Source organism: Camelina sativa, chromosome 18 (assembly GCF_030686135.1).
Source record: "Camelina sativa cultivar CO46 ecotype springtype chromosome 18, ASM3068613v1".
Taxonomy (NCBI): domain Eukaryota; kingdom Viridiplantae; phylum Streptophyta; class Magnoliopsida; order Brassicales; family Brassicaceae; genus Camelina; species Camelina sativa.
Genome location: NC_141897.1, coordinates 19,207,560 through 19,230,840, shown reverse-complemented (window position 1 = coordinate 19,230,840; position 23,281 = coordinate 19,207,560). Strand labels below are relative to the sequence as shown.

At 37.2% G+C, this 23,281-nt stretch overlaps 5 protein-coding genes, 1 non-coding gene and 1 pseudogene across 13 annotated transcripts; 3 read left to right on the top strand and 4 right to left on the bottom strand.

The window, feature by feature from the left end:
- Positions 1 to 3,203: 3,203 nt before the first annotated feature.
- On the top strand, positions 3,204 to 5,377 carry LOC109130627 (uncharacterized; annotated as a pseudogene). The gene has a single exon (XR_015588391.1). The product of XR_015588391.1 is annotated as an uncharacterized LOC109130627 (transcript).
- Positions 5,378 to 5,766: 389 nt separating this feature from the next.
- On the bottom strand, positions 5,767 to 7,722 carry LOC104761956 (SAGA-associated factor 11). Of its 3 annotated transcripts, none has more exons than XM_087498055.1 (4): positions 7,323 to 7,722; positions 7,050 to 7,101; positions 6,360 to 6,671; positions 5,767 to 6,236 (listed from the first exon to the last, which is right to left on the bottom strand). In XM_087498055.1, exons 2-4 carry the CDS (start codon positions 7,050 to 7,052, stop codon positions 6,048 to 6,050), a joined length of 504 nt encoding a protein of 167 aa, XP_087354181.1. In that variant the 5' UTR covers positions 7,053 to 7,101; positions 7,323 to 7,722; the 3' UTR covers positions 5,767 to 6,047. The 3 variants fall into 3 exon arrangements, with proteins under 3 accessions (XP_087354181.1, XP_010483457.1, XP_010483458.1); XM_010485155.3 differs by having other exon boundaries at positions 7,027 to 7,101; positions 7,323 to 7,640; XM_010485156.3 differs by having other exon boundaries at positions 6,360 to 6,634; positions 7,323 to 7,462.
- Positions 7,723 to 7,919: 197 nt separating this feature from the next.
- LOC109130628 (uncharacterized) lies at positions 7,920 to 8,581 on the top strand. The gene has a single exon (XR_015588392.1). It is a non-coding gene; the product is annotated as an uncharacterized LOC109130628 (transcript).
- Positions 8,429 to 10,870, bottom strand: LOC104761955 (farnesol kinase, chloroplastic). Of its 2 annotated transcripts, none has more exons than XM_010485154.3 (5): positions 10,229 to 10,870; positions 9,610 to 9,677; positions 9,395 to 9,526; positions 9,116 to 9,231; positions 8,429 to 8,997 (listed from the first exon to the last, which is right to left on the bottom strand). In XM_010485154.3, the coding sequence occupies exons 1-5, from the start codon at positions 10,532 to 10,534 to the stop codon at positions 8,705 to 8,707; spliced, it is 915 nt and encodes a 304-aa protein (XP_010483456.1). In that variant the 5' UTR covers positions 10,535 to 10,870; the 3' UTR covers positions 8,429 to 8,704. The 2 variants fall into 2 exon arrangements, with proteins under 2 accessions (XP_010483456.1, XP_087354180.1); XM_087498054.1 differs by having other exon boundaries at positions 9,116 to 9,251; positions 10,229 to 10,861.
- A 2,373-nt stretch (positions 10,871 to 13,243) lies between these two features.
- On the top strand, positions 13,244 to 19,023 carry LOC104761953 (ETO1-like protein 2). The gene is made up of 5 exons (XM_010485150.3): positions 13,244 to 15,627; positions 15,729 to 16,020; positions 16,112 to 16,421; positions 16,496 to 16,753; positions 16,963 to 19,023. Exons 1-4 carry the CDS (start codon positions 13,682 to 13,684, stop codon positions 16,744 to 16,746), a joined length of 2,799 nt encoding a protein of 932 aa, XP_010483452.2. The 5' UTR covers positions 13,244 to 13,681; the 3' UTR covers positions 16,747 to 16,753; positions 16,963 to 19,023.
- On the bottom strand, positions 16,818 to 18,823 carry LOC104761954 (putative inactive receptor-like protein kinase At3g56050). Of its 4 annotated transcripts, none has more exons than XM_010485151.3 (5): positions 18,692 to 18,823; positions 18,133 to 18,612; positions 17,855 to 18,045; positions 17,641 to 17,773; positions 16,818 to 17,561 (listed from the first exon to the last, which is right to left on the bottom strand). In XM_010485151.3, the coding sequence occupies exons 1-5, from the start codon at positions 18,771 to 18,773 to the stop codon at positions 16,993 to 16,995; spliced, it is 1,455 nt and encodes a 484-aa protein (XP_010483453.1). In that variant the 5' UTR covers positions 18,774 to 18,823; the 3' UTR covers positions 16,818 to 16,992. The 4 variants fall into 4 exon arrangements, with proteins under 4 accessions (XP_010483453.1, XP_087354178.1, XP_010483454.1 ...); XM_087498052.1 differs by having other exon boundaries at positions 18,148 to 18,612; XM_010485152.3 differs by having other exon boundaries at positions 18,133 to 18,603.
- A 1,161-nt stretch (positions 19,024 to 20,184) lies between the features above and the next one.
- On the bottom strand, positions 20,185 to 21,276 carry LOC104761952 (uncharacterized protein At5g39865). Its single transcript, XM_010485149.2, has one exon. It carries the CDS (start codon positions 21,152 to 21,154, stop codon positions 20,342 to 20,344), a length of 813 nt encoding a protein of 270 aa, XP_010483451.2. The 5' UTR covers positions 21,155 to 21,276; the 3' UTR covers positions 20,185 to 20,341.
- Positions 21,277 to 23,281: the final 2,005 nt, after the last annotated feature.

Below are 23,281 nucleotides of genomic sequence, written 5' to 3'. Positions count from 1 at the left end.
TAAAGCGTAACTTAGTAGTTTCCACTAGGAAATAAATTGCTTTGACAAGAAGGAGCAATTTTAACAAAACAGTTTCCCTTTTCTTAGTCTTTCAAATAGGCACCAAAGATTCTCTAACTAACTGAAGTGCTGCTCATTAGGGGAACAATGAGTAAGTATACCTTATTCACTACCAGAGACACTTCTATTACTGTCTACTAGTCTATCAAAGTTACTACTAAGTTTCCAATTCAGGTTCTAGTATATTGATGTCAAAAATACAAAGCAAGTGATAGGTAGTACTTTTTCTGATTCAGCTATCTGCCATCTCCATGCCTGCTCATTGACTTGATGGTTCCTACGTCGTGGTACACTCCCAGGCCTAGCAATAGCATCCAGGTACAAGAGATGCCAAAAGCGCTCCTTGGATTCCAGAGATGAAATAATTGGTATAGGGAGTAAACTGGTGAAGCTGAAATTTCAAGATGGTCCTATCAAAAATCGACCCTTTCATTCCGATTACCTGAACAGCGGCCAGAAAAGCATAAAATATGCACAAGCTTCCGGATGAGTTTCTTAAGAAAAGAAAAAAAAACAGAAATAACATCAATGTCAACCGCAGATGTCAAACCAATGCCTCACTCAATAAAACCATGAAAGTTCAGTCAGTCTTGATTAAATCAGACAGCCTGTGGCTCTTATAAATTCAATGGGTGGTTCTGAGATGATCACAATAAGGAGGCCAGTGAAACAAAATCCAGTAGCCGAAGCCACACATACATGTGTTAATCATTAAAGAATATTTGCTAATCACCAATTACAAAGTCCAATGTCCAACAGCACAATAAAGGAGCTAACTGTGTCATTCCTCTGCTCTAAAGAGTCTAAACCAAATTACATGATGAAAAAAAAAACAGTGACTGAAATAATCCCTAGGAGACACACAAGAGAAAGAAAAAAATTAAGATATGTGAATGTAGACTCACACCAAGAAATAATCCCTTCAAAAGTATATAGCAAACAAAAACAAAGCATGCCACATTTAAGCTCATATATCAAAATTCTGAAATATGTCTGTCTCAAAATAGAACCAACATCGCATAGTTTCTCGGTCAATCTTATAATACTAGATACGGACTCGCAAGTACATGCCGAGATGTTTTCATAAGTTTTTTTTTTGTTTCTAAAGGAAATTGTTATGTTGTTGTTAGTTTGACATTTGTTTTGTGTGTTTGTTGAAAGTTTTGTCTTAAAATATTGTATTACAGATAGTATGCATAGTTGTAATATCATTTTGTGGTAGTGCTGTTTGTAGTTTCTTCATGATTGTTGCATATTGTATATTTGCCTTCTGATTCATTGTATAATCCCTTCAAAAGTATATAGCAAACAAAAACAAAGCATGCCATATTTAGGGGCTGTTATCCTTGGATGTAAATTCTAAAAATCAAAACACATGGATTTTGAAATAACACGTTTTATCCTTGGATGTGAATCCTTCTATTTTTACACTTTCAAATCCATTCAAATCCATATAAAACATAATGTGAATTTTGAAATCCAAAAACAAATGATTAAATGAATAACATGAGATTTGAACAAGTATTTATAAATCATAGAACCAATAACACATAATTTTGAAAGTATTTACAAATCAATGATTGAATAACACATGATTTTTGTTTGAATTTCCAAATCCATTAAAATCATAGAACCAATAACCCCCTCTTAAGCTCATATATCAAAATTCTGAAATATGTTTGTCTCAAAATAGAACCAACATCGCATAGTTTCTCCGTCAATCTTATAAGAGTATATGCTATGCTAACAATAATCTTATAGGGATCTAAACTGTAATTAACTTTAACCTAGTTCCCTTATATGTGTAATATGTGTAACTCATTGCTATGAAATAATTAGGAGAGTAGACACTTTTTCACATGATAATTTGACAAATAGACACTTTTTGAAATATATTGGTAAAATAGGCACTTTTATCTCTCTTTTCTAATATATATCTCTATTAGAGTGACATTTAGTAATAGACTATTTTATACTTTTTTGTTGGTTTGTGTATGCAAATAAAAACAAAATAGTAATTGGGCCTAAAATATATCCAATAACAAATGTATATTTATAAATGTTTATAAATTCTTTATTTTATATTTAGGATATAGTTTTGAGAGAGGGATAGGGTTTAGATTTTATAGTTTAGAGTTTAATTTTGAATGTTTAATTTTAAATCATAATAATATTTTGAAACTTTAGATATGAAGATCCTAACCGTCAGTTTGAATTTCTTTTTATTCTTCATCTTGTCGTTTGAGTCACACTTATTAAAACAAATTATATGAGTTATTACCCAAAAAATAACAAATTATATGAATTGATACACAGGAAACCAACTAGCTCGATGTGCTACAGTGGTTTTAAAAGTTTGATATTTTGATAGGAAAGCTCCGAAAAAATGATACTTGCGGTATTGTTTTTCTATATTATTAGATTAAAAAAATTAGTTTAGTTTGTTAAATTAAATTAATACTTGCGGTATTGTCTTAAGACAGCCACCAATCCGACCTGTCAGAAGAGGCTTCCTCGAGCGGAACACTCAAGCCCTTTTACCTATTGTAAGCAAGATTTAGCATGTGTAAATGCTTTCTTGTAGTCACTTGCATATTGGGACATGGCATATGGAGTCCATCTTCTTTGTGCTTGGATGAAAGAGATTATAGAAGATGTTGGAACCAACCAGCCAGACAATATAATATTTTGAGCAGTGCGGCTTAGACTTTGAAGTAGGAAATAAAAAAGTCAACTTGGAAGTTAGTAAGAATATCTTTAACAAACAAAAGAAAAAAAGTTAATGAGAATCTTATACATATGGTAGTGGTGGAGAACCGATCCGAAAAAGAAGTGTTATTATTATGGGAAGTATCAATAAAGACTAAAAGTTAATTTGGAGATTGGTATCTTGGTGAGCAAGTCACTTCATGAGGAGCGTGTAGGGTTTTTTTTTATTTGGAGAACAAAACCACCAATATAATACTTTGTGCGGCTTAGAATTTTAAGTAGGAAATAAAAAAGTTAATTTCTTTTAACAAACAAAAGAAAAAAAAAAGTTAATGAGAATCTTATACATATGCTATTGGCCTGGAGAACCGATCCGAAAAAAGAAGAGCTATTATTATGGGAAATATCAATAAAAGACTAAAAGTTAATTTGGAGATTGGTAACTTGGTGAGCAAGTCATTTCCTCCACTGTATTAGGTGCGTGTAGTTTTTTTTTAAGTTGGAGAACAAAACCACCAATTCGTTGATTAGGAATTTGGTTTTCCTTCTCAAATTCTCTTGCTTTTCATTCATGTTTCTGGTTCACAAACAGCCCTTGAAGCTACCATGCTTTCGGAAACCTATAATAGTACGATCCGCTCCTGGTGTCTTGATATGTTCTGATCCTTGCGGAGGAGATCGCGGAAGAGTCACTACTAGGAGGCCTGGTGATGGTGTCCACCAATCCCTAGAAGCGTTTGAAAAGAGGTGGGAGAATGATGCTAAGTTGCGTCGCGAGTTGTTTAGAGAATTGGGAGCGATAGGATCATCCAATGGATGGCTACCTACTTTGAAGGACGGCGTGTTGGGTCTCCGAGATATGAATATAAATAAACACGGAAGTAGATCCAAAACGCATTTTGCTGCCACCTCTTGTAACTCTTCCTCATTGCCAAACCCAATATGTCACCAATGTGGCCATGTCCTCCTCTCCCGAGGAAGAGGACTGCGTTGTGGCTGTCAAGTACTTGGGACCCCAACTTAGCTTCTGCCGACCGGCTCAGAGTAAGTCTGAGTGGATCAACATCAGAATCGAAAACCCCTGCTTCTTCTCCTCCCCTGTCATGTTTTCCAAGAAAGAAGGCATGTTTCGCATAGCAGGATCTGGAGGCCACCTCATCGGATCATGGGATCACCAAAAACATAGCAAGAAGCCCAAGTTTCAAAGGTTGTGGTTTCAGAACCCCAAGATGACCGAGACGGAACGAGACCTTCTGGATTCGTGCTACACAAACGAACACTTGGTAGAGTCAGAAATCACGGGTGAAACTTTCATGGTTAAGTTGTACAAGAAAACCGACCATATAATCGAAGGTATTCCGAGAATGCAAACAGAAGCAGTAATGGTGTTCAAGATAGACGAAGAAGGAAACGCTGTTTACACTGAAGACATCGGAAATCAAAGCATTTACGTCACAAGTTCTGAAGCTTTATGTAACCTATTTAGCACCCGCCTCTGCTTGTGTCGACCTAACTATGTTAAAATCAATGACGTCGACGAAAGGAGAAGTTTCAAGCTGGCTGATCCAAAATGGAAGAGACGTCAGTCTTCCACTTAGCACTATCGCACCAGGTGGAATTACTATTAAGTTCTTTCTTCTTAACCAAGATACATCTAAGTCTTATCTTGCCTCCCATAATGTTATAGATGATCTAAACCCGGTTGCATCGGATAAAGATCCAAAACGCGTTTTTATGCCTCCTCTTGTAACCCTGCCTCATTGCCAAACCAAAGTTGTCACCAACGTCGCCATGTCCTCATCTTCTCCTGTGTCGTGGCTATAAAGTTTTTAGGACCCCAACTCAGCTTTTGCAGACCCGCTCAAAGTAACCCCGAGTGGATCAACATCGCGATTGAAAACCCCTGCTTCTTCTCCTCCCCTGTGATGTTTCCCAACAAGGATGACATCATGTTAAGCATACCTGGATCTGGCGGACACCTCATCGGATCATGGGATCTCCACAAACATAGCAAGAACCCCAAGTTGCAAAGCTTGCGGTTTCAAAACCTACCCAAGTTGACAAAGGCCAAACGGGACCTTCTGGATTTGTGCTACACAAGCGAGCACTTGGTGGAGTCAAGAACCACCAGTGAAACTTTCTTGGTTAAGAGGTACAAGAAGACCGTCAAGATCTTCAAGGGTATTGTGAAAATGAAAACAGAGTTTTTAATGGTGTTCAAGATAGACGAGCAAGGAAACGCTGTTTTCACTCAAGACATCAGGAGACCTCGTCATTTTCCTCTCAAAGTCTGAACCTTTTTGTGTCCCTGCTAGCTCATTTTCGGGCATGTCCTCTAACGGAGTCATAGTCTTGGATGTCGACGAATCAGCAAATGTCAGTCTGGATCGGTATCAAAGATGTATCATCCATAGTACAATTTATAGAGACAGACTCGGGGCCCCTTACCATATTCCACCTCAAAAACAAAAAGACTAATAGCTGTGATCTACTTCTAGTTTGAAAGTCTGGAGTCTTGTCTCAAAAAAAAAAGACTAGTAGTTTGAAAGTCTGGAGTCTTGTCTTTTCTTATAAACCATTCAAACATCAAATCTACTTTTACTATCTCAAGCTCTCTTCGTTCTGATCTCGAGCTCTTTTCTTTGCTATGTACAACAACTTTGAGCTCAGTGTCTTCGTGCCATGCCCCTCTAGAGGAGCCACTTGATGATAAACCTTGTGTAGTGTTCGTTGGACTCTGCAATGATCTGTGACATAATACCTACTAGATACTAGCTACTAGCTAGTGTCAAGAAACTGTGACAGAGACGAGTAGAAAAAGTTAAAGGTATCGAGTCTAAGCATATTGCAAGTTAAAGCTCACTATCGTAGCGTATCGTATCACTTACTTGGGGCCTATTGTTTCTTAATAAATTTCCAAAATCTTTAATCACTCCTAAAAACACTTTACTTTTTAGAATCAACTTCTCTGTTCCACCTTCGATCGAAACAAAACAATAATAATATTTCTTCGATTTTTCTATATTAACTTTTGGTTGAATCAGGTAAATCGCTTCAAATAGCCTTTGACGGGTTCAGTTAAACCGGTCACTAATTCTACAAAGTGATACTCAGAGTAGCTTTATCCCAACACTCATTTTCTGTGATTGACTACTTACTTTTCGATTTCCCCTTCTCTCTGAATATAAAAAACCTAGCAATACGATTTATACCAGTCTGGTCGAGTCAGTTACTAGGCACATTGCAGTCCAGTGTAAGCTTCTATCGTACGTTGTGTTTCAGCCTCCTTTTACGTTCTCTCGGACTGTGCAGTCCTCACATGCGACACCAGGTGATCCACTTGCTAACTGGTTCTCACTAACAGAATTTGGATAAGCAGAATATCGTGGATTTGGGCTGCGTCGTGAGTTCCGGTTCTGGGCAGCAGCTGTAGTGCTCCTGGTCGCCTTGGCGCGAGCTTTTCTTCCCTGTCAGATGATTGCCAAAGAAGACAAACAAAAAATGAGGACTAGATAGCTCAATGAATAAACAACACATTTTGGAATATCGGTACAGCTCTTCAGGGGAGAAGGAGGCATGCGACAGTTCACCTTTCCCATGCATTTTTCCAGATGAGGAGCAAACCTTCCTGCAACAATTTGTCGCCCACAGTTCATGCAGTTGAAGACTTCACTAGCTACAGGAGGGTGAGTCTGACCAAATATATCAACAACAAATTTGGTGTTGGTTTCAAGGTTGTTGCTAGGATCAGCGACCTTAGCACGGGCTTCCACAGAAAACCTCAACTCTTCTTCTACAACCTCCAAATCACGATCAAGCCCTAGTCGTGCTACCCGGTGACACTCAGATGCTACATCAGCAATCACTGAATCCACAAGATCAAAAAAAACTTGGGACGAAAGCTGCATACAAAAATTAAAGACCAAAAGAAAACGTAACTTCGTAACTTAGTAGTTTCCTTAAACTAGGAAGTTGCTTTGACAAGGAGGAGCAATTTAAACAAACAGTTTCCCTTTTCTTAGTCTTTCAAATAGGCACCAAGATTCTCTAACTAGTCACAAGAGGAACAATAAGTAAGTATACCTTGGTCACTACAAGAGACACTAGTACTAGTCTATCAAAGTTAGTAAAATTTCCAATTTCAGATTCTAGTAAAATTGATGTTAAATGTTGAAACTGAGTTCAATAGCAGATTGTATATCCTAGACACAGCAGCAAACCAATTTATCATCAGATGAGACTAAGTGAACAAAATACCTCAGTATGAGAAGATTTATTACCATCTGGCCCAGACATTTGAATCCCTCTATCAATCGAGATGCACAATCATGTCTGCAAAAAAAAAAAAAAAACCAAAAATAAAACCAAATCGTAAATAAGGTGACTACAATTAGAGACTGAATCCTCCACGGACCGATGATAATCGAGGACGTGATCTTTATATCTACCAGATTCGTTTTTTCGAGGTTCGAAATCAATTTTATACAAACGAATCAAGTCTATATACATAAAAAAACAAAGATACGAAATCGCCATGGAATCAGAAAGCTTACAGTATTAGACAGCTGAGTCGCGGCGGTGAACGGAGGACGGGGAGAAGTTTTTTTTAACTTACACTCGAGGTGGAGAAGAAACAACCAATCCAGGCCAAAACTAAAAACAGTAAACGGCAAGCGTTTCTCCACGTCGTCTAATTTTTGCTAGAAACTTTTTATAAAAGCCCATCTCAAGGCCCATTCAAACATGTATTGCTGTTTTTTTTTTTTTTTTTTTTTTTTTTATTGTCGTCCATGTATTGCTGCTTTTCTTTTCTTTTTGTTGTTTGGCACAAATACAACGTTTTTCTAAGATAGATATTTTTTGAATGGAACAAAAGAAAACAGTTAATAACTTTTGTATTTTTTTGTTTGGAGAAAGAAAGGCAGAAAAAGAAAAGACAAGAGAATGTGAGACACGAGGAGGGGACTTCTCTCTTACGGAAATTTCCGGGAAAGTCACCGGAGCAGGCTATGGGAGCCACACGATAAGGATTTTGTATTTCAAACGACGACAACGACGTCGTGATGTAGCGCAATCGTGTACGTCCTACTCTCACTTTCTACACCAAACTTTTATGCAACAAATCCATCTACTAAATTATCTCCATTAATATTTATTTATTTAAACTCTTCTTCTTTTCTTCTGTGGTGGTGCCTGACATAATTTTCTCTTCATTTGATTAAAATATTTACACAGGTTTCACTTTATCTATTCCAGTGAGGAGATAGGAATAGACACAACCCCCAGAGAAGATAAACAAAGAAAGATGATGAATGAAGCAGCCATCGATCTATTATAAGCAGGAGTTGAGATTTCAGAATAAGAGAGTGTACCCCCTGTTCTAATGGTAACTTCGACGGTGGAGGCCTTGAGTCCTGTAGACGCCGAGAGACTTCCCTTCACAAGAGACAAACACTACGCCATGCATGGTGAGATCTTGACTGTAGTTCTTGTCATCATCTTTGCCGTCTTCCTCTTGTTCCTTGTGTTGCTTCCTTGTCTTAAACGCCGTTACAGTCACCAGTCCGACCTGTCTGAAGAGGAGGCTTCCTCTAGCGGAACACTCAAGCCTTTACCTGTTGTAAGCAAATAATATATTTCGACTTGATAATATAGCATAGGCCAAACAACTAACAACTGCATGTATTGAGTGTCTTATTACAATTTGAAGAACGTCTGTAAGTCGTCATATTTCTCACTATTGGATAGAACATTACAACATTGTACCTAGCTGCAATTGCAGCTGAAAAATAAGATCCATGGACAACAACAATATGAGATTTTTCATTAATACGTACATATACAAGAAGATGGGGATTATGAATGCAGTTTTACCTCCCCGGGGCAATCTAGCTGAGCCCTTTATTTGATGATACAGAACAAAGGGAGGGCACTATTAGAAGAGTAGAACACCGACCAGTGCAGAGGTTAGAGAGATGGTGAGATTGTCGTCAATGTCGGTGCTTATGGGGAGTGACTCCACAAGAGCTGACGCTATAGAGATGACGGCGAAACGAAGAATCATTCCCACGCTATCCTCGATGTAACCAAATGAAGCAAAGTAGTACATATAGCCAACAGAAGCTAAGAACCCGGCGGTGGCCATTCCAATGCTACCAGCAAATGATTTGTTTCTGTTGTAAGGAAGCCTCTCTGTTCCAAGCCGCCTCCCCACAATGTCAGCCATACCTTTTAACAGCAAGTGAGAGAACACCGCGTGTATAAAATTCATCATTCTACCAATTCAAATTTTCCGATACAATAGTTGCTAATATTATTGTAGCAAACCAAAGCTAACTGTACGTACCATCTCCAGCGCAAAGGTTGCATATTACCGCAATCGCGACTGGGGAGGTTTTCCAACAGAAGATACAGGCCACTGTGATTGACAGTGCATAATAAAGAGGTCCTTTAAGTAGTTCCCTGGTGGCAGAAGAAAGCAACTATAGACACTTTGTGAAGTGACACAAAGCAATAATAAACAGTGGAACTGAATCTTGATCACAGAAACCAAGATTGCGAAGAGATAGTTAAAAATTCAAATACTAAAGCATGTGATAGGTAGTGCTTTGTCTGAATCAGCTACCTGCGATCTCCATGTCTACTCATTGACTTGATGGTTCCTTCATCGTGGTACACTCCAAGGCCTAGCAATAGCATCCTTATTATATTGAGTCCAGGTACAAGAGATGCAAAAAGCGCTCCTTGGATTCCAGAGCTGAAATAATTGGTATGTGGGATTAAACTGGTGAAGCTGGAAATGCCAAGGTGGTCCTATCAAAATCCGAACCCTTTCATTACCTGAAGAGCGGCCAGCAAAGCATAAAAACTAGCCCAATATTTATATGCACAAGCTTCCGGATGAGTTTCTGAAATATGAAAAACAAGAAATAACACCAATGTCAACAGCAGATGCTAAAACCAATGAAAGTTCAGTTTCAATGTCAACAACAACAAAAAAAAAAATGCATTACAGTAATATTTGCTAATCAGTAGTAACAAAGTCCAATCTACAACAGCACCAAAGAGATACAAACTATTTATCATATCTCAAAATTCTTAAATATGATAATATTTTTTTTTTATCAAGTTATGATTGTGATTTCTAAGCACGGATTTCAAAAAAAAAGCATCCCCGATATAGGTTCTGAGCAGAGTTAAAGATTCGTCTCTCTAATTTTACCAGAATTGTTCAATACAAGTGCGTCTCCATTCGCATTGATTTTTTTTTTTTTTTTTGTTTGGTTTGTATGTAGTCGCCATTAATGCCGTTACTCGATAAATCTACTAAACTACTGAAGAAGAAGAAGAGTTTTATTATATTTGCTACTCTTCTACTAGGGGAAATTACAGATTTCGAGTAAAAAAACAAAATCAAAGGAATCTGGGGTGTATGTGAATTGGGAGAAAAAGGATGGACCTGGTCGAAGAAGCGGCGTTTGCCAATCTCACCCCAGAAAGTGAGGCAGGAGAAGGCGATGATGCCGCTGATCCCACACGCGCTTAAATCCGATAAAACCGAATTTTCAGGAAACATCACGGCAGCGGCGGCGGCGAGTGAAGAAGACCTACGACGGGAATCAGTCGTCTTCAGAAACCTAGAACTTGTGGTCGGGATTCGAAGAGTGAGGAATCGTGGTGGAATCGGAGAAGAGAAGAAGAAAGGTAGACAAGGAGTTGAAATGAAAGAGCAGAGGTTAATACTAGCTGTAGTAGTACTAGTCATTTCCTGCAACGACCTTTTCTTCTTCTTCTTTGGATTATTGTTTTCTTCATCTCATCCTCATTTAATTTTTTGACAGCAGGGTTTGGTTGAAGCGCACAAATAAGTTGGTCTCTTGATAGCCATATTTATTTCCCCTAAAGATGGTGAAAGAAGAGTGGGCATATCATATCCCTTCTAATTAATTTCCCAGAAAGGGGTGTTTTTTTTTTTTTTTTTTTTTTTCTGGTTTCAGCTTTTTTTTTTTTTAAACTGGTCACTTTTGTTAGATTACTGTGAATTATTTTTGTTTTTTTGGTTTTAGTGCATTTTTTTTGGTTTATTAGTTTTATTTTGGATTCGGGTTAGAATAACTATTTAAATTATTGGTATATACAATATGATTTACTGCTTCCAAGAAGTTCCAATATGATTTATCCTATTCGTGTGTGATTAGCAAGGGTCGTCACTATAAACAAGATTAATTCGACATGTTTTCACTATGCTCTATGCTTGTTATGAAAATTAAACTCGTTGGTTTCTGTGGAAAATATCTACCGATCTAGAATTTGGGGACATGTGATATCTAGAGTTTGCTTGGTCCACCTTTTGAGCTTGCTTAAAATTGATCTTCATAGGCTTCAAATCATATCACAGCCCAAATCCATTAGTGTAATATCAAGCCGGTACGATCGGTCAACCAGACAGACCACAATTTGTTATTATGGGCCTTGTTTGGGCTTCTATTTTGCTATACAAATTCGGGCTGGTTAGTAGTTTGACTTTTAGAGTCAGAAAGTCAAGTTTTTTTTTTTTTTTAATGGTTTTGCTCTTCCAATCAAATCATCATTTTTTTCTCTCATGATTATTCTGTTCAGTTGTTGTATGAAAGACAATTCAATTATTGTGCAAATTACTCAGATTTGATAAGTATAGAAAAGTGATTCAGATTCCCTCACATGGCTTCCCGAGACACTTGACCACACGTCTCTTGCCTTTGTTACATCTTTATTAAAAAAAACAAAACCAATTTTTAAAAATTTCAACTGATATCAGTGTTTGAGTTTTTCTTTTATATTTTTCATCAAATAATGCCAACCTAATCCTCAATTATTATTATTTTTCTTGTTTGTTTAACAATCCTCAATTATTTGTTTTTTTGCTAAAAGAAAAATAAAAAACATCTCAATTATTCGCTATTGGTGTGTATATCTCTTTAATAAGTACACACTTGCATCTATTTCCCACTGTTCACAAGACCTTCCAACCCTCGTCAATATTTCATATTTACAACACATGCCATTGAGTCTCTAATTTTTTTTTAAAAATCTATGCTTCTTACAATCTTAAAAACAAAAATGATGGCTAATGAAAATTTGTTTTCTAAAATTTTAAAGATGTATAAAAATCTATGTTTTTTATTTATAATTTGATATGCATTTTGTTTCATGATTTTATTCAATAATGTTAAATATTTTTTTATAAATTTTGTATTCGTACACATTATTCAGTGTACAGATGTGTGTACACATTATTTAGTGTACAAATGTATGTACACATTATTAAGTGTACAGATGTAATTTGTTTAATTCTTAGGATTTTAGATATCTGTATCGCAATGGTTTGGTACAAATTACATCTGTACACTTAATAATGTGTGTCTGTATACTTAATAAGGTGTATAAACATATGTACACTAAATATGGTGTACGAATACAAAAGATATATATAATATATTTAAAAATTATTAAATAAAGTTTATATCAAAATTGTAAAGAACAAATATATATTTTTTTGTATCCAAGAAAATTTATTTAAAAAGTTATATTAACAATTATTTGAATAATTATGATTGAAGGAAAAAAAAACTATATTTCTCACCCACACACAAATATACTTTTGGTAATCTTCTCACACAAGCCTATGTCTCACGATCTCTCATATCTCACACATTCTTTATTACACAATACCTATTTTTCCAATTTTGAATAGTAAATGTATTAGTCGATTAAGTATCTAAAATGTACTAATAAACGTGTTGGTTCTAACCCATTATTAGAAAACTTGAATTAGTAAAGCTAGTAGTATAAAACTTGTATAAAGTGTCGCCTTCGCTCTAGCATGTCTGGTCTGCGAAGGCATTGTTAATGCAGCGCGTGTGTGTTCGATCCGATGCTTTGAGAGCAAAAGGGCATATGAGGTATTCTAAAATACCTTTCTTTTTAAAAAAAAAAAAAAAAAAAAAAAAAAAAAAAAAACTATGAAGTTTCATAAAGTATTCCTACTAATACCTTTTGCTTTGTCATTTAAATCACAACTAATCCACCAATAAAACTGAATTTTCTTGCTTAGTAGTTATTAAATACTTGCTTAAAATGTTAAGCTCAACTAATTAGATAAGTAACCAACCGATACGACCGCATAACTAGTTAACCAACCTATGTTGGCATCACATGAAACCATGACGTTGGATTAGTCAGAGAGGCTTGTTTTAATTATATAAACCAAAAACGAACCAACCATCTTATTTATACTATATCCTCTAAACCTTATGTAATTATAAAATCTCTTTACTAATATCTAAAGGCTTTCACAAATTACAACCTAGATACATAATTACTAAAATAAACAAATTTAGTAATTAATGAGTTACCAAAGAAATAAATAAAAAGAAGAAGGAAAGTATTAATATCTTTCAAATACTATAAGAAAGTAGTAAAGTAAGAAACAAGAGATAAAGTGGTCTGGTTCGTATCGCACCCATTGGAATCAGCCAACCACCAAACTAGTCCCAGTTTCAGTGGTGAAGTTCGTAAACTGTTCCCTCAAAAAAGCGGAAAAAAAAACAAAGAATGAATGACAGATGAGAAATTGACTCTCCATGATCATATATAAAATGAACTACTCAACCTTTTCTTTGTTTTCGAGAGAATCAACGACGAACGACGCCATTACTTTGCAAAAAAGCTCTCTTTTTTCTCCCCAAATTATTGACCTTTTTTCATATATAATTCACAATCACACTTCATCATCTTCTTCTTCTTCTCTCTCTCTCTCTCCTCTGGTCTCTGTATCAGTGTGTTGTCACCGGAGACACAACGACTGTTTTGTTTCTTGCTCTCTTCTTCAAAATCATAACCCTTTTTTCTCAGATTCTGCTATTGAAAAAAAATGCGCAATCTAAAACTCTTTGAGAGATTTAAGAGCACACAAATCCACGCCTTTAACTCACAACAAGACTCTCCTTCTACCAGCAGCAACAATGTTACCCCTCGGATCAACTTCTTCGGTCATCCCAAATCCACTTCCAAATCCAAATCTCGTTCTCTTCTCCCTCATGGGTTCCCCACCACAGAGCTTCTCGAGCCTCCCTTGGAGTCTTACCTCAAACCTATCGACTTGGTTGAGTCGTTATCGAATCTTTACCGGAGAATCGAGTCCAGTTCAGAATCCGAGACGTCTATGCTCTACCTCGAGCAGTACGCTGTTCTACGCAGTCTCGGTGATGCCAAGCTCTTGCGCAGATGCTTGCTCAACGCTAGGAGGCACGCCATTGATGTCCCTTGTAAGGTTGTTTTGTCTGCTTGGTTGAGATTTGATAGGAGAGAACACGAACTCGTTGGAGTTGATTCCATGGATTGTAATGGGTTTGCTGTTGAATGTCCTAAGACTAGTTTGATTCATGGTTATGATTTGAATGTAGTTGACAAGGATTGTGATTGCTCTACGGAGTATGAGGATAACAACAGCTTTGGTAGTGATGACATTAAAATCTCTAGTGCTGATGAGTTCTCGGGTTTAGATGAGGCTAGTGATTTTTCCTTCTGCATAGGTTCAGAGAAGGCTAAGTGCGTTAGGTGGCGAATCGCAGCCCTTTCACGTCCCTTTGAGGCCATGTTGTATGGTTCTTTCGTGGAGTCAAGAACTTCTGAGATCGATTTCTCGGAGAATGGCATCTCAATTGAGGCAATGTTGGCACTGAACATATACAGTAGGATCAAAAGAGTTCATCTGTTTCGTGTTGAAACTATCTTTGAGCTGCTTCAATTAGCCAGCAAGTTCTGTTGTGACGATCTGAAGTCTGCGTGTGAGGCTCGCTTGGCCTCATCTGTCACTAACCTCGATAAAGCTTTAACCTTTGTAGAATACGCGTTGGAGGAACGCACAAAGCTTCTTTTATCTGCTTGCTTGCAGGTGTTTCTGAGAGAGCTTCCCCAGTCTCTCCAAAATCCACAAGTGATGAGATTCTTCTGCAGTTCCGAAGCAAAAGAACAATTAGCTTTTTTGGGTTCAGAGTGTTTGTTCCTGTTGTACTACTTTCTCAGCCAAGTAGGCATGGAACAGAAGCTCACGACCGAGCCTATGCTGATATTGCTCGAGAGAACTCGAGAGTTTGCTCGCACAAACTGGCAAAAGGCTTTGTCTTTGCATCAAATGGGATGTGTTCTGTTTCAGAGAAAGGATTACAAAGCAGCTCAGTTTCATTTCAGATTAGCTTCAAGCTTAGGGCATGTCTACTCATTGGCTGGGGTATCAAGAACTGAATATAAACAAGGGAAGAGGTATTCAGCGTACAAGCTCATGAACTTTCTCATCTCTAGTCACAAGCCACATGGCTGGATGTATCAAGAGAGGTCTCTATACAATGTTGGGGTTGAGAAACTTAAAGATCTAGCAACCGCCACTGAGCTTGACCCGTCTCTGAATTTCCCGTACAAGTACAGAGCTGTGATGAAATTCGAACAGAAGCAGATTAAAGAAGCCTTCGAAGAGATTGATAGATTAATTCTGTTCAAGCCGAGTCCAGAATGTCTCGAGCTGAGGGCTTGGCTGTTTCTAGCCATTGGTGACCGCGAGCGCTGTTTGAGAGATCTAAGAGCAGTGCTGTGTTTAGAGCCAAATTATGCTGTATTTGGTGGGAGAATGAGAGATGATTTGGTGGAGGCTCTGACCGCGCAATGTATTGAAGTAGAGAGCGAAGCGGATTGTTGGGTGAGGCTTTATGAGCGATGGTCAGCTGTAGATGATGTTGGGTCGTTGGCTGTTGTTCATCAGATGCTTCAGAATGATCCTAGCAAAAACTATCTGAGGTTTAGACAATCTCTTCTTCTCTTGAGGTAAGATGAATATTTTTGGTTTCTCAGGCAAAACCCTGCTTGGTGATTTTTTTCAGGAGTTGACAAAAGCTACATTGTTTTGTGATGTGTGTGTGTGACAGATTGAACTGTCAAGGAGCTGCAATGAGGTGTTTGCGAATGGCATGTAACTTGGCTACTTCTGAGGCTGAGAGGTTGGTCTACGAAGGGTGGCTTTTATACGACATGGGTTATGTGGACAAAACTCTTACGAAAGCCGAGAAGGCAATCTCTATTCAGCGATCCTTTGAAGCATTTTTCCTCAAAGCCTATGTTCTAGCTGACAAAAATCTCAATGCGGACGAGATCTCTTGTGATGTTCAGGTTCTAGAGGAAGCCCTCAAGTGTCCTTCGGATGGGCTACGCAAAGGACAGGTTTGGCATTTTGATATCTCGCTTTTCTCTTTCTCTTATTCATATTGTTTTCTTGTTAATCTATCTTTTTTGTTTTGTTTTGTTTCTGCAGGCTCTGAACAATCTTGGGAGCATTTACATCAATTCGGGAATGCTAGATCAAGCTGAAACCGCGTATAAGAACGCTCTAGAGATCAAACATACTCGTGCACATCAAGGGCTAGCGCGAGTTTATTTCTTGAAGAACCAACGTAAAGAAGCGCTCGAGGAGATGACAAAGCTGATCGAGAAGGCATGTAGCAAAGCAGCAGCCTACGAGAAACGGTCTGAGTACTGTGAACGTGAAAAAGCCAAAGAAGATCTTGACATGGCCACAACACTCGACCCTCTGCGAACTTATCCCTACAGATACCGAGCTGCCGGTAAGTAACTCTCCCTGTTCCTTATTAACATCTTATAAATTTAGTAGTTAAAGAAGTGATTGTCTGTGTGGCAGTGCTGATGGATGATCAGAGAGAGACAGAGGCAGTGGAAGAGCTGTCAAAGGCGATAGCTTTCAGACCGGAACTGCAAACGCTTCATCTTAGAGCAGCATTCCACGAGGCCACAGGAAATCTATCATTGGCCGCTCAAGACTGTGAAGCTGCTCTCTGTTTAGACCCTAACCACACTGAGACGCTCCATCTCTACAGCAGATCCAAGGATCAAGCTTCTTCCATTGACAACACCATTTTTGGCTTTGATTAATTTGAAGGTATCAACCACATTCTCCCATTTGTATAATTCATCGGGATCTCTTAACTTTTATACACAGATGCTTTAAAGAAACTATCATTTATTATTAATCTTACCAATGGTTTCTATGCAAAGCCAACTGTTTATTATATACAGTATTTAGTCTTTTAATGCAGAGGAAGATAAAGATGATCATCACTTCAACGTGTCATTTTTGTGTATATACAGGGGACACCTAAAAGGACGGCTCCATTCTCTTTAGTTTCCTTCTGTGGATATGATCTCCAGCTCCGTCCACCACCGTGGAGATAGCCTTGGCATTGCTGCGTCAGCTTCTATTCCAGTTATCTCTCTCAACTTCACCACAACCTCTCTCATTGTTGGTCGCTGAGCTGAGTATGGATTCATACACTGCCTAACCACCTCCAACAGTCTCTCAACAGTATCCTCCTGAAACGTTTCCAGGGTCGGATCCACAATATCTCTTGCAGGTTTTGGTTCGAGAAACAAAGAATCCGGGTCTGGTAACTGTGCACTGATGATTTCGAACACAACAGCACCAAAATTAAAGACATTTGTCTGGGGATCAAGTAATGAGCATTCTAGAAGATTCTTGCTCGAGGAACTCTCCTGAGAGGGAAAAATGGAATTGATTACAGAAAAGTCGGAGACTTTGGCGGCGTTGTCTTCAGTTAAGTAGACAGAAGAGGAGTCCAAACTGGTGTGCAAGATGGGTGGGTTGAGATTGTGCATGTGCTCTAGACAGTAAGCTATTCCCATGAGGATTCTGAGTCTGGAAGGCCAGTCCAAGTGCTCCGCGTGTTGAGCTGCCATGAATGATCAGTTCAAACAGTTTAAAGATTGTATCAAGTTAAATAAGATTTATGGGGAACAAGAAATCCTCACAGTGCAGATGCTCGGAGAGGCATCCATTGGGAGCGTATTCGAAAACAAGCATTCGGCTGAAGGGCTCTTCCTCATGGCAATAACCGATCACATTCAGAAAATTCTTGTGATCCACTTTGGATAACTTATGCATCTGCAGAAACAGAGTGGAATTAGTCTTCAATGGCTATGCCAGTCCCTGTTCAAAACAAAGTTGCAAACGATGTTCTGGTACCTTTTGTAGCAACTGTGTTTCCATGGCGGTGGACCAGGCTGCACGAGAACCAGCCCCGGCAGACACAACGGCGATTTCAGCACCAGTGGATAAAGTTCCTTTATAAATGGTACCGTCTGAGAAAGAGCCGATGACGTTACTGAAATCTTCGCAGGCTGCTTGTAGCTCAGACAGCTGCATCCTCGGAACATCTGATGCAATACGAAACTACAAATTAGGAGGAACTCAATATGAAGAGAGAAGAAAGAGAGAGTGAAGATTGTGAAGAGTGTGTTTGCCTGTGATAAGAGCACCTTGAAGCTGGCCACTGTTGGTCCAAGGCTTGATTGGAATCTTTCGACTGAAGATAAGAAAGAAGATGACTAATGCCCCCGACACAGTGAATACGCCAACGACTATGCCGACGATCATAAAAACCTTGGTAGACTTTTTTTTAGTTCTTGGAGGAGGAGACTGAGACTGAGACGGAGATGGAGCCGAAGGCACAGGCAGGGGAGTAATAGCAGGTGGGGTCGTCTCTGGTGTTTGTGCTGGCACACCACTTTGAGGAGGGCTCGGGGTTTCGTCGCCTTCTGGTGGTGGTGGTGGTGGAGGCAGCACGGGATCTCTGAAGGTTGCGGATTCAGGGGATGGCGGGGAGGCATCAAGGGCAGGGCCTTTGCCAGGAAAAGGTGCATCAATCAGGATGCGACGGTTCCCATTAACTCTGGACTGGATTAATGAATTCTCTTGAGAAGAATCAAAGACTTCTGCAATCTCTTCAAAAGAGGAATTGTTATGATCCAAAGAAACACAAGAGAGAAACAGAGAGATGAGGATCAAAAGAAACATATGTACCTTGGGAGTTGAGTTTCAGAGGAAGATAGGTGAGGAAGATGATGATTGGGAGATTGAATCTCCAACGTCTATTGGAACTCATTAGGTAGGAGATATATTTCTTTGATTCTGTGGTTTTAATATTTATCTGAAAGAAGGAAGAGAGAATGTTGGAGGAGAAACAGTTGAAGTCGTCGTTGAGGACAAAGAAGACTAATCAATCGGTTGCTACTACTCTTTCAACTTCTATTTTTAATTTTCTATTTTTCTTATTACTTTCTTGTGATTTCTCTTTTAAAAACAAAAAAAGAAACACAATTTGAAAAGTTAATTACATACATACAACTTGACTACTGACTAGTTTACTTAACAAAAGTTTGATAATTTAAACTTTACGCAATTGTCAAGTAAATCTTTTACCTGACTTTCACTATTAAATATGTTCTTGATTTTGTATGATGATCTAATATGACATGACATGACATGTCAACGGCTTTCAAAACGTAGTCTTCAGTCATTTTGTTTAATTTGAAATAGTCTTTGTTCGACATAATATATATATTATAGGCTGTTTGCAAAGGCAGCACACGACTACTCGATTGGCTCAGATGGTCGAAGCATCCATGGGTCAGTGGTTGCTCTCGATACCACCAGTCTTCGAGTAGCTGTATATCAGATCAGATACTTACAATATACCAAAACCTCTATAGATTAATTGAGTGAAAAAAAGGTATTTTAAAATACCTTAGGTTTTGGGTTTAATATGGTGCTCTTTATTGGATAAATGATAAATCTTATCACTATTAATAAATTAGAAACCGGGTATGCTATAGCCTATATATAAATTAGTTACGTCTTTTAAAAAGCAAATAAGTGATAGTAGTCATTTTTGAGTTGTTACATTTCCCGTGTTTGTTATGCCAAATTGTCAATGCCCAACAATTTTTTTTTTTTTTTTTTTTTTTTGTTCTTATCGTTGTTGACAATACCTTTATTAACTGAAAAATCATGTTTAAATCGCATATGTAGAACAACAAAACCAAATTTGCGAGGATCTGCCCATAGTACAAATTTACAACTCAAATCACCATTAAAAACCAATAATCTTTGCAAATGATTACATATTTCACCTGTTTTTCGGTGATCTAAAACATATACAAAAATAACCAAAATTTTATTTTGTACGTTAACTCAATCTCAAATTCTCAATGATATGAACAATAAATATTTACCATGCACATAAATATACATTCTTTCTTAAGCCAGAAATGTGTTATCCACCATCAATTATTTACATCATTGCTACTTTTCTTTTACTACTATTTTTGCAATTCACATTTGCCTATATTTTTTTTTTAATTTTCTTCCTTACCACATTTAGATCTATAATTTAAAATTCGAAATTCACACTTGTTTTTACAGCAAATCATACAGGACTTTAGCTGCTAATCACGTTCACATCACACATGATCTAATAATTCTCAAAATTATCTTTAAAAAAAAAAAAAAAAAAAAATCTGAAGCTACTACCACCTCTTTCCATTTCGAATTATACAAATTGGAAACTTCTGAAAAATTAGATTAAAAAAAAACAAAATATTTTTAATTATTCCAATTTTTCGTGTACTAGTAAATTAATTTTAAAGAAAAGAAAAAAAAAAAAAAGAAAAACTAAGGAATTAGGGGTGGAGGAGATGCGGTGGTGGAAAAGGAACAAGATGAACACCTGACGAGACCATTCTCGTTACAGGCTAAGCAAGTTCTGAACCCTCCTAATTTCTCATTATGAACCTTATGGCTACCGTGACAATCCTTACACGGTACGAATCTATGACCACCGCACATCTCGCATACCCCTCGTTCTATCTTCGGCAACTCTTGTACCAGCTTCTTCAGCTCCCCGATCTCGTGCAGCTTTATCACCTCTTCCTCTCCTCCGATGTACCGTCCGCCGATGAACACTCGCGGAAGCTTCGGCGTTTTCTGGTTCTCGTCTTTGGCGAAGATCCGTTGTAGCTCTGTTGAGAAAGACGCGTCCATTGAGAGATCTCGTTCGTCGATTCGTACGGGGAAGCTATGGAGGATCGATGTAACGGATTTGCAGGCTTCGAACGTTGGACGAACCACGCGGAGGCTTGTGAAGTAGACGACGATGCTGCTCTCCGCTCCTGGGATTGAAATCCGTACATCTGGCTCGGGTTTTGGTTTTGCTGATTCCGGATTTGGATTCCGGCGTATAGGTTCGGAATCTGCGCGGAGGAGGAGGTTAGAATGACGAGTTGGCCAGGATTTGAGGATTAAATTAGCTGCGCAGACTCGGTGGAAGACTCTAGAAGCGTTTCTGGGAGAAGGACAAGGAGAGGAAGGGAAAGAAGAAGGTGAAAAATCGTCGGAGCAGAGATGGTGGATGTCTTTGAAGGAAGCGGTGGTGGGAGAGTATGTGTCGTGAATCTTAACCGACGATTTACGCCACGGCCGCCACATTGACGGTGGTAGAAACGGCGGATAAGTTTAAGATTTTTTTTAAATTAGGGTTTGTTTGGGATTTGCAGAGACGAATAATATGGAGTTTTTTTTTTTTTTTTTTTTTTGTGGGAGAGAGAAGAGACAGAGAGAGAGAAGAGGGGATGATGGTTAAACAAAAAAAAAAAAAAAAAAAAGTGGTTGGAGCTTTTGTTGTGTTTTGTTTTTGGGTTCTCTAACAATTAATTTGCTTGTGAGTTAAAAAAACAAAGATTGGTTGTGATAAAACAGGGTGATATTAACGTTAGTAATTATAATTAGGTGCAAAAAAATAAAGATGCTAATTATAGTTACTATTGATCTGTTTAATGCTTTTTCTCCTATTTCCAAGATTTGTAAGGTTAAATGAACACTGTATAAATTAATGAAAAATCAGGAATTAATATAAGTATTTCTGCATTTATTAGCAAAACCAAAGAAAACTTTTAAAAAAAATCTTCTGGATTATTAAAGAGAGTAAAAGACCTTTAGAATTGCGAAATCATTTAAAAAACAAAAACATAATTATAAAGCATTATAAATGCTACTTTGCATTTTTTCTGAAGTTGTAAATCTTACATTTTTTATGCAATAGTGTCTTTTCGCACGGTAAGGAATTTTTATTTACTTATAGTTTCATTAATATATGATGAATAGAGATACAATACAAAGTACAAACTATATATAGTACAATATAAAACCGCAAGAAATTTAAACTGATTCTACAATTTAGGAAAAATACTCGTAAATTGTAATAGAGTATTTATATGTATAGGTAAGAACTCAGAAGCTATTATCGGATTGTGTATGAGAGAGTACTTGGGGATTTTGAGATTCCAGCAATGTTGTATTAACGGACGTATTTATATATACTGCAGATGTAGTTATACACTAAAATAAACATACTAAATGGCTTGTGACAAACAAACCAAAAAAACTAGACAAGTAATGAAAAAAAAAAGTGTCGTTCAATCTTCGATTTGGTTTTCTCCTCGAAGGAAAAACAAAAACATTTGAAAGGTGCTTAATACTTAAATAAATGAGATTAATTTACACTCAAAGTTTTAGTACTAAAATAAATTTTGTTTTCTTTTTTATGGATGAAAATATGTATACAAAAGTCAAAAAGAAAACTGGATATTATGTTGCCAAATGGTTAATGAATTTTATGTTTCTAATGTATTCTACAGCTGTATTCAACTCATACTATACACATTCCATATCTTTTTTTCATAAAAGTATTAAATTCATATCTTGACTTTTTTTGTTTTTGTTTTTTTTTCTTCTATCGAATGCCAATGGTGTAAATGAAAAATTGAAAAAATGGAGTAATACATGTTGCGGTAAATAAATGAACACGATGAGTGCACATCTAGTAGCCAAAGTATTATAAATGTATAATAAATTAAGCTTACAGTTTGAGTAAATATGGTAGCAGAAGAAGAAGTAACTGAGGCTATAACAGAACACGATCAGTGACAGATGATGAATGGTAATTTATGATACTGCAATAATAAGTGTATATGCATTATAAACAGATATAAATATCAAAATACAAATAGTTGTTATATGATAAACTTGTTGTTACCGAAAGTATATGAAATGAATTCATCTATAAAATATTTGAATCTCTAAATAATTATAACTGACGCATAACTAGTTTTATAATTTAACATAAATGTACACATTACTGTATTCGAAAAATGATATGTAATGGATTTTTAAAAATAAATGGCTAAAGACAACAAGAAATCGAAGAAAGAGAGAAGTGGGAGTAAAAGACTAAAGAGGAATAATCACGTGAGGCGGGACCATCGAACAAAATGATTACTGTAACATTTGAAAATGTGTACAACCAAAACTAGTAAAGTACATACAATAATACTACTATTTGCTTATACTTATTAATCTATTTGACAACTTATGAATGCAACTAAATTCTCTAGCTAAATGTTGTTGTTGTTCTTTTTGGGTCTCGATCGGTCTATAATGTTCTACAGGTTACATTCTATGCACACATACAACAAAAAGAGTTTTTTTAAACAAAATTCGTGAGAATTTTCTATTTGGGAAAAAAATTAGCTCATAAATTGAAAAGTTAATATTGGT

What these genes read in the sequence shown, in the direction of transcription:
- LOC104761955 (XM_010485154.3), bottom strand. Translation starts at nt 10,534, where the DNA reads ATGACTAGTACTACTACAGCTAGTATTAACCTCTGCTCTTTCATTTCA. An exon ending in AACGCCGCTTCTTCGACCAG is followed by an intron (nt 9,678 to 10,228) that starts GTCCATCCTTTT and finishes TTCATATTTCAG; the next exon opens with AAACTCATCCGGAAGCTTGT. An exon ending in AGTAGACATGGAGATCGCAG is followed by an intron (nt 9,232 to 9,394) that starts GTAGCTGATTCA and finishes TTCTGCCACCAG; the next exon opens with GGAACTACTTAAAGGACCTC.
- LOC104761954 (XM_010485151.3), bottom strand. Translation starts at nt 18,773, where the DNA reads ATGAGTTCCAATAGACGTTGGAGATTCAATCTCCCAATCATCATCTTC. An exon ending in TCTGAAACTCAACTCCCAAG is followed by an intron (nt 18,613 to 18,691) that starts GTACATATGTTT and finishes CCTCTTTTGAAG; the next exon opens with AGATTGCAGAAGTCTTTGAT. An exon ending in CCTCTCCGAGCATCTGCACT is followed by an intron (nt 17,562 to 17,640) that starts GTGAGGATTTCT and finishes CATTCATGGCAG; the next exon opens with CTCAACACGCGGAGCACTTG.
- LOC104761956 (XM_010485155.3), bottom strand. Translation starts at nt 7,065, where the DNA reads ATGTCTGGGCCAGATGGTAATAAATCTTCTCATACTGAG. An exon ending in ATAAATCTTCTCATACTGAG is followed by an intron (nt 6,672 to 7,026) that starts GTATTTTGTTCA and finishes TTTTGTATGCAG; the next exon opens with CTTTCGTCCCAAGTTTTTTT. An exon ending in TGGAAAAATGCATGGGAAAG is followed by an intron (nt 6,237 to 6,359) that starts GTGAACTGTCGC and finishes ATCATCTGACAG; the next exon opens with GGAAGAAAAGCTCGCGCCAA.
- LOC104761952 (XM_010485149.2), bottom strand. Translation starts at nt 21,154, where the DNA reads ATGTGGCGGCCGTGGCGTAAATCGTCGGTTAAGATTCACGACACATAC.
- LOC104761953 (XM_010485150.3), top strand. Translation starts at nt 13,682, where the DNA reads ATGCGCAATCTAAAACTCTTTGAGAGATTTAAGAGCACACAAATCCAC. An exon ending in ATGGGCTACGCAAAGGACAG is followed by an intron (nt 16,021 to 16,111) that starts GTTTGGCATTTT and finishes TTGTTTCTGCAG; the next exon opens with GCTCTGAACAATCTTGGGAG. An exon ending in CTACAGATACCGAGCTGCCG is followed by an intron (nt 16,422 to 16,495) that starts GTAAGTAACTCT and finishes TCTGTGTGGCAG; the next exon opens with TGCTGATGGATGATCAGAGA.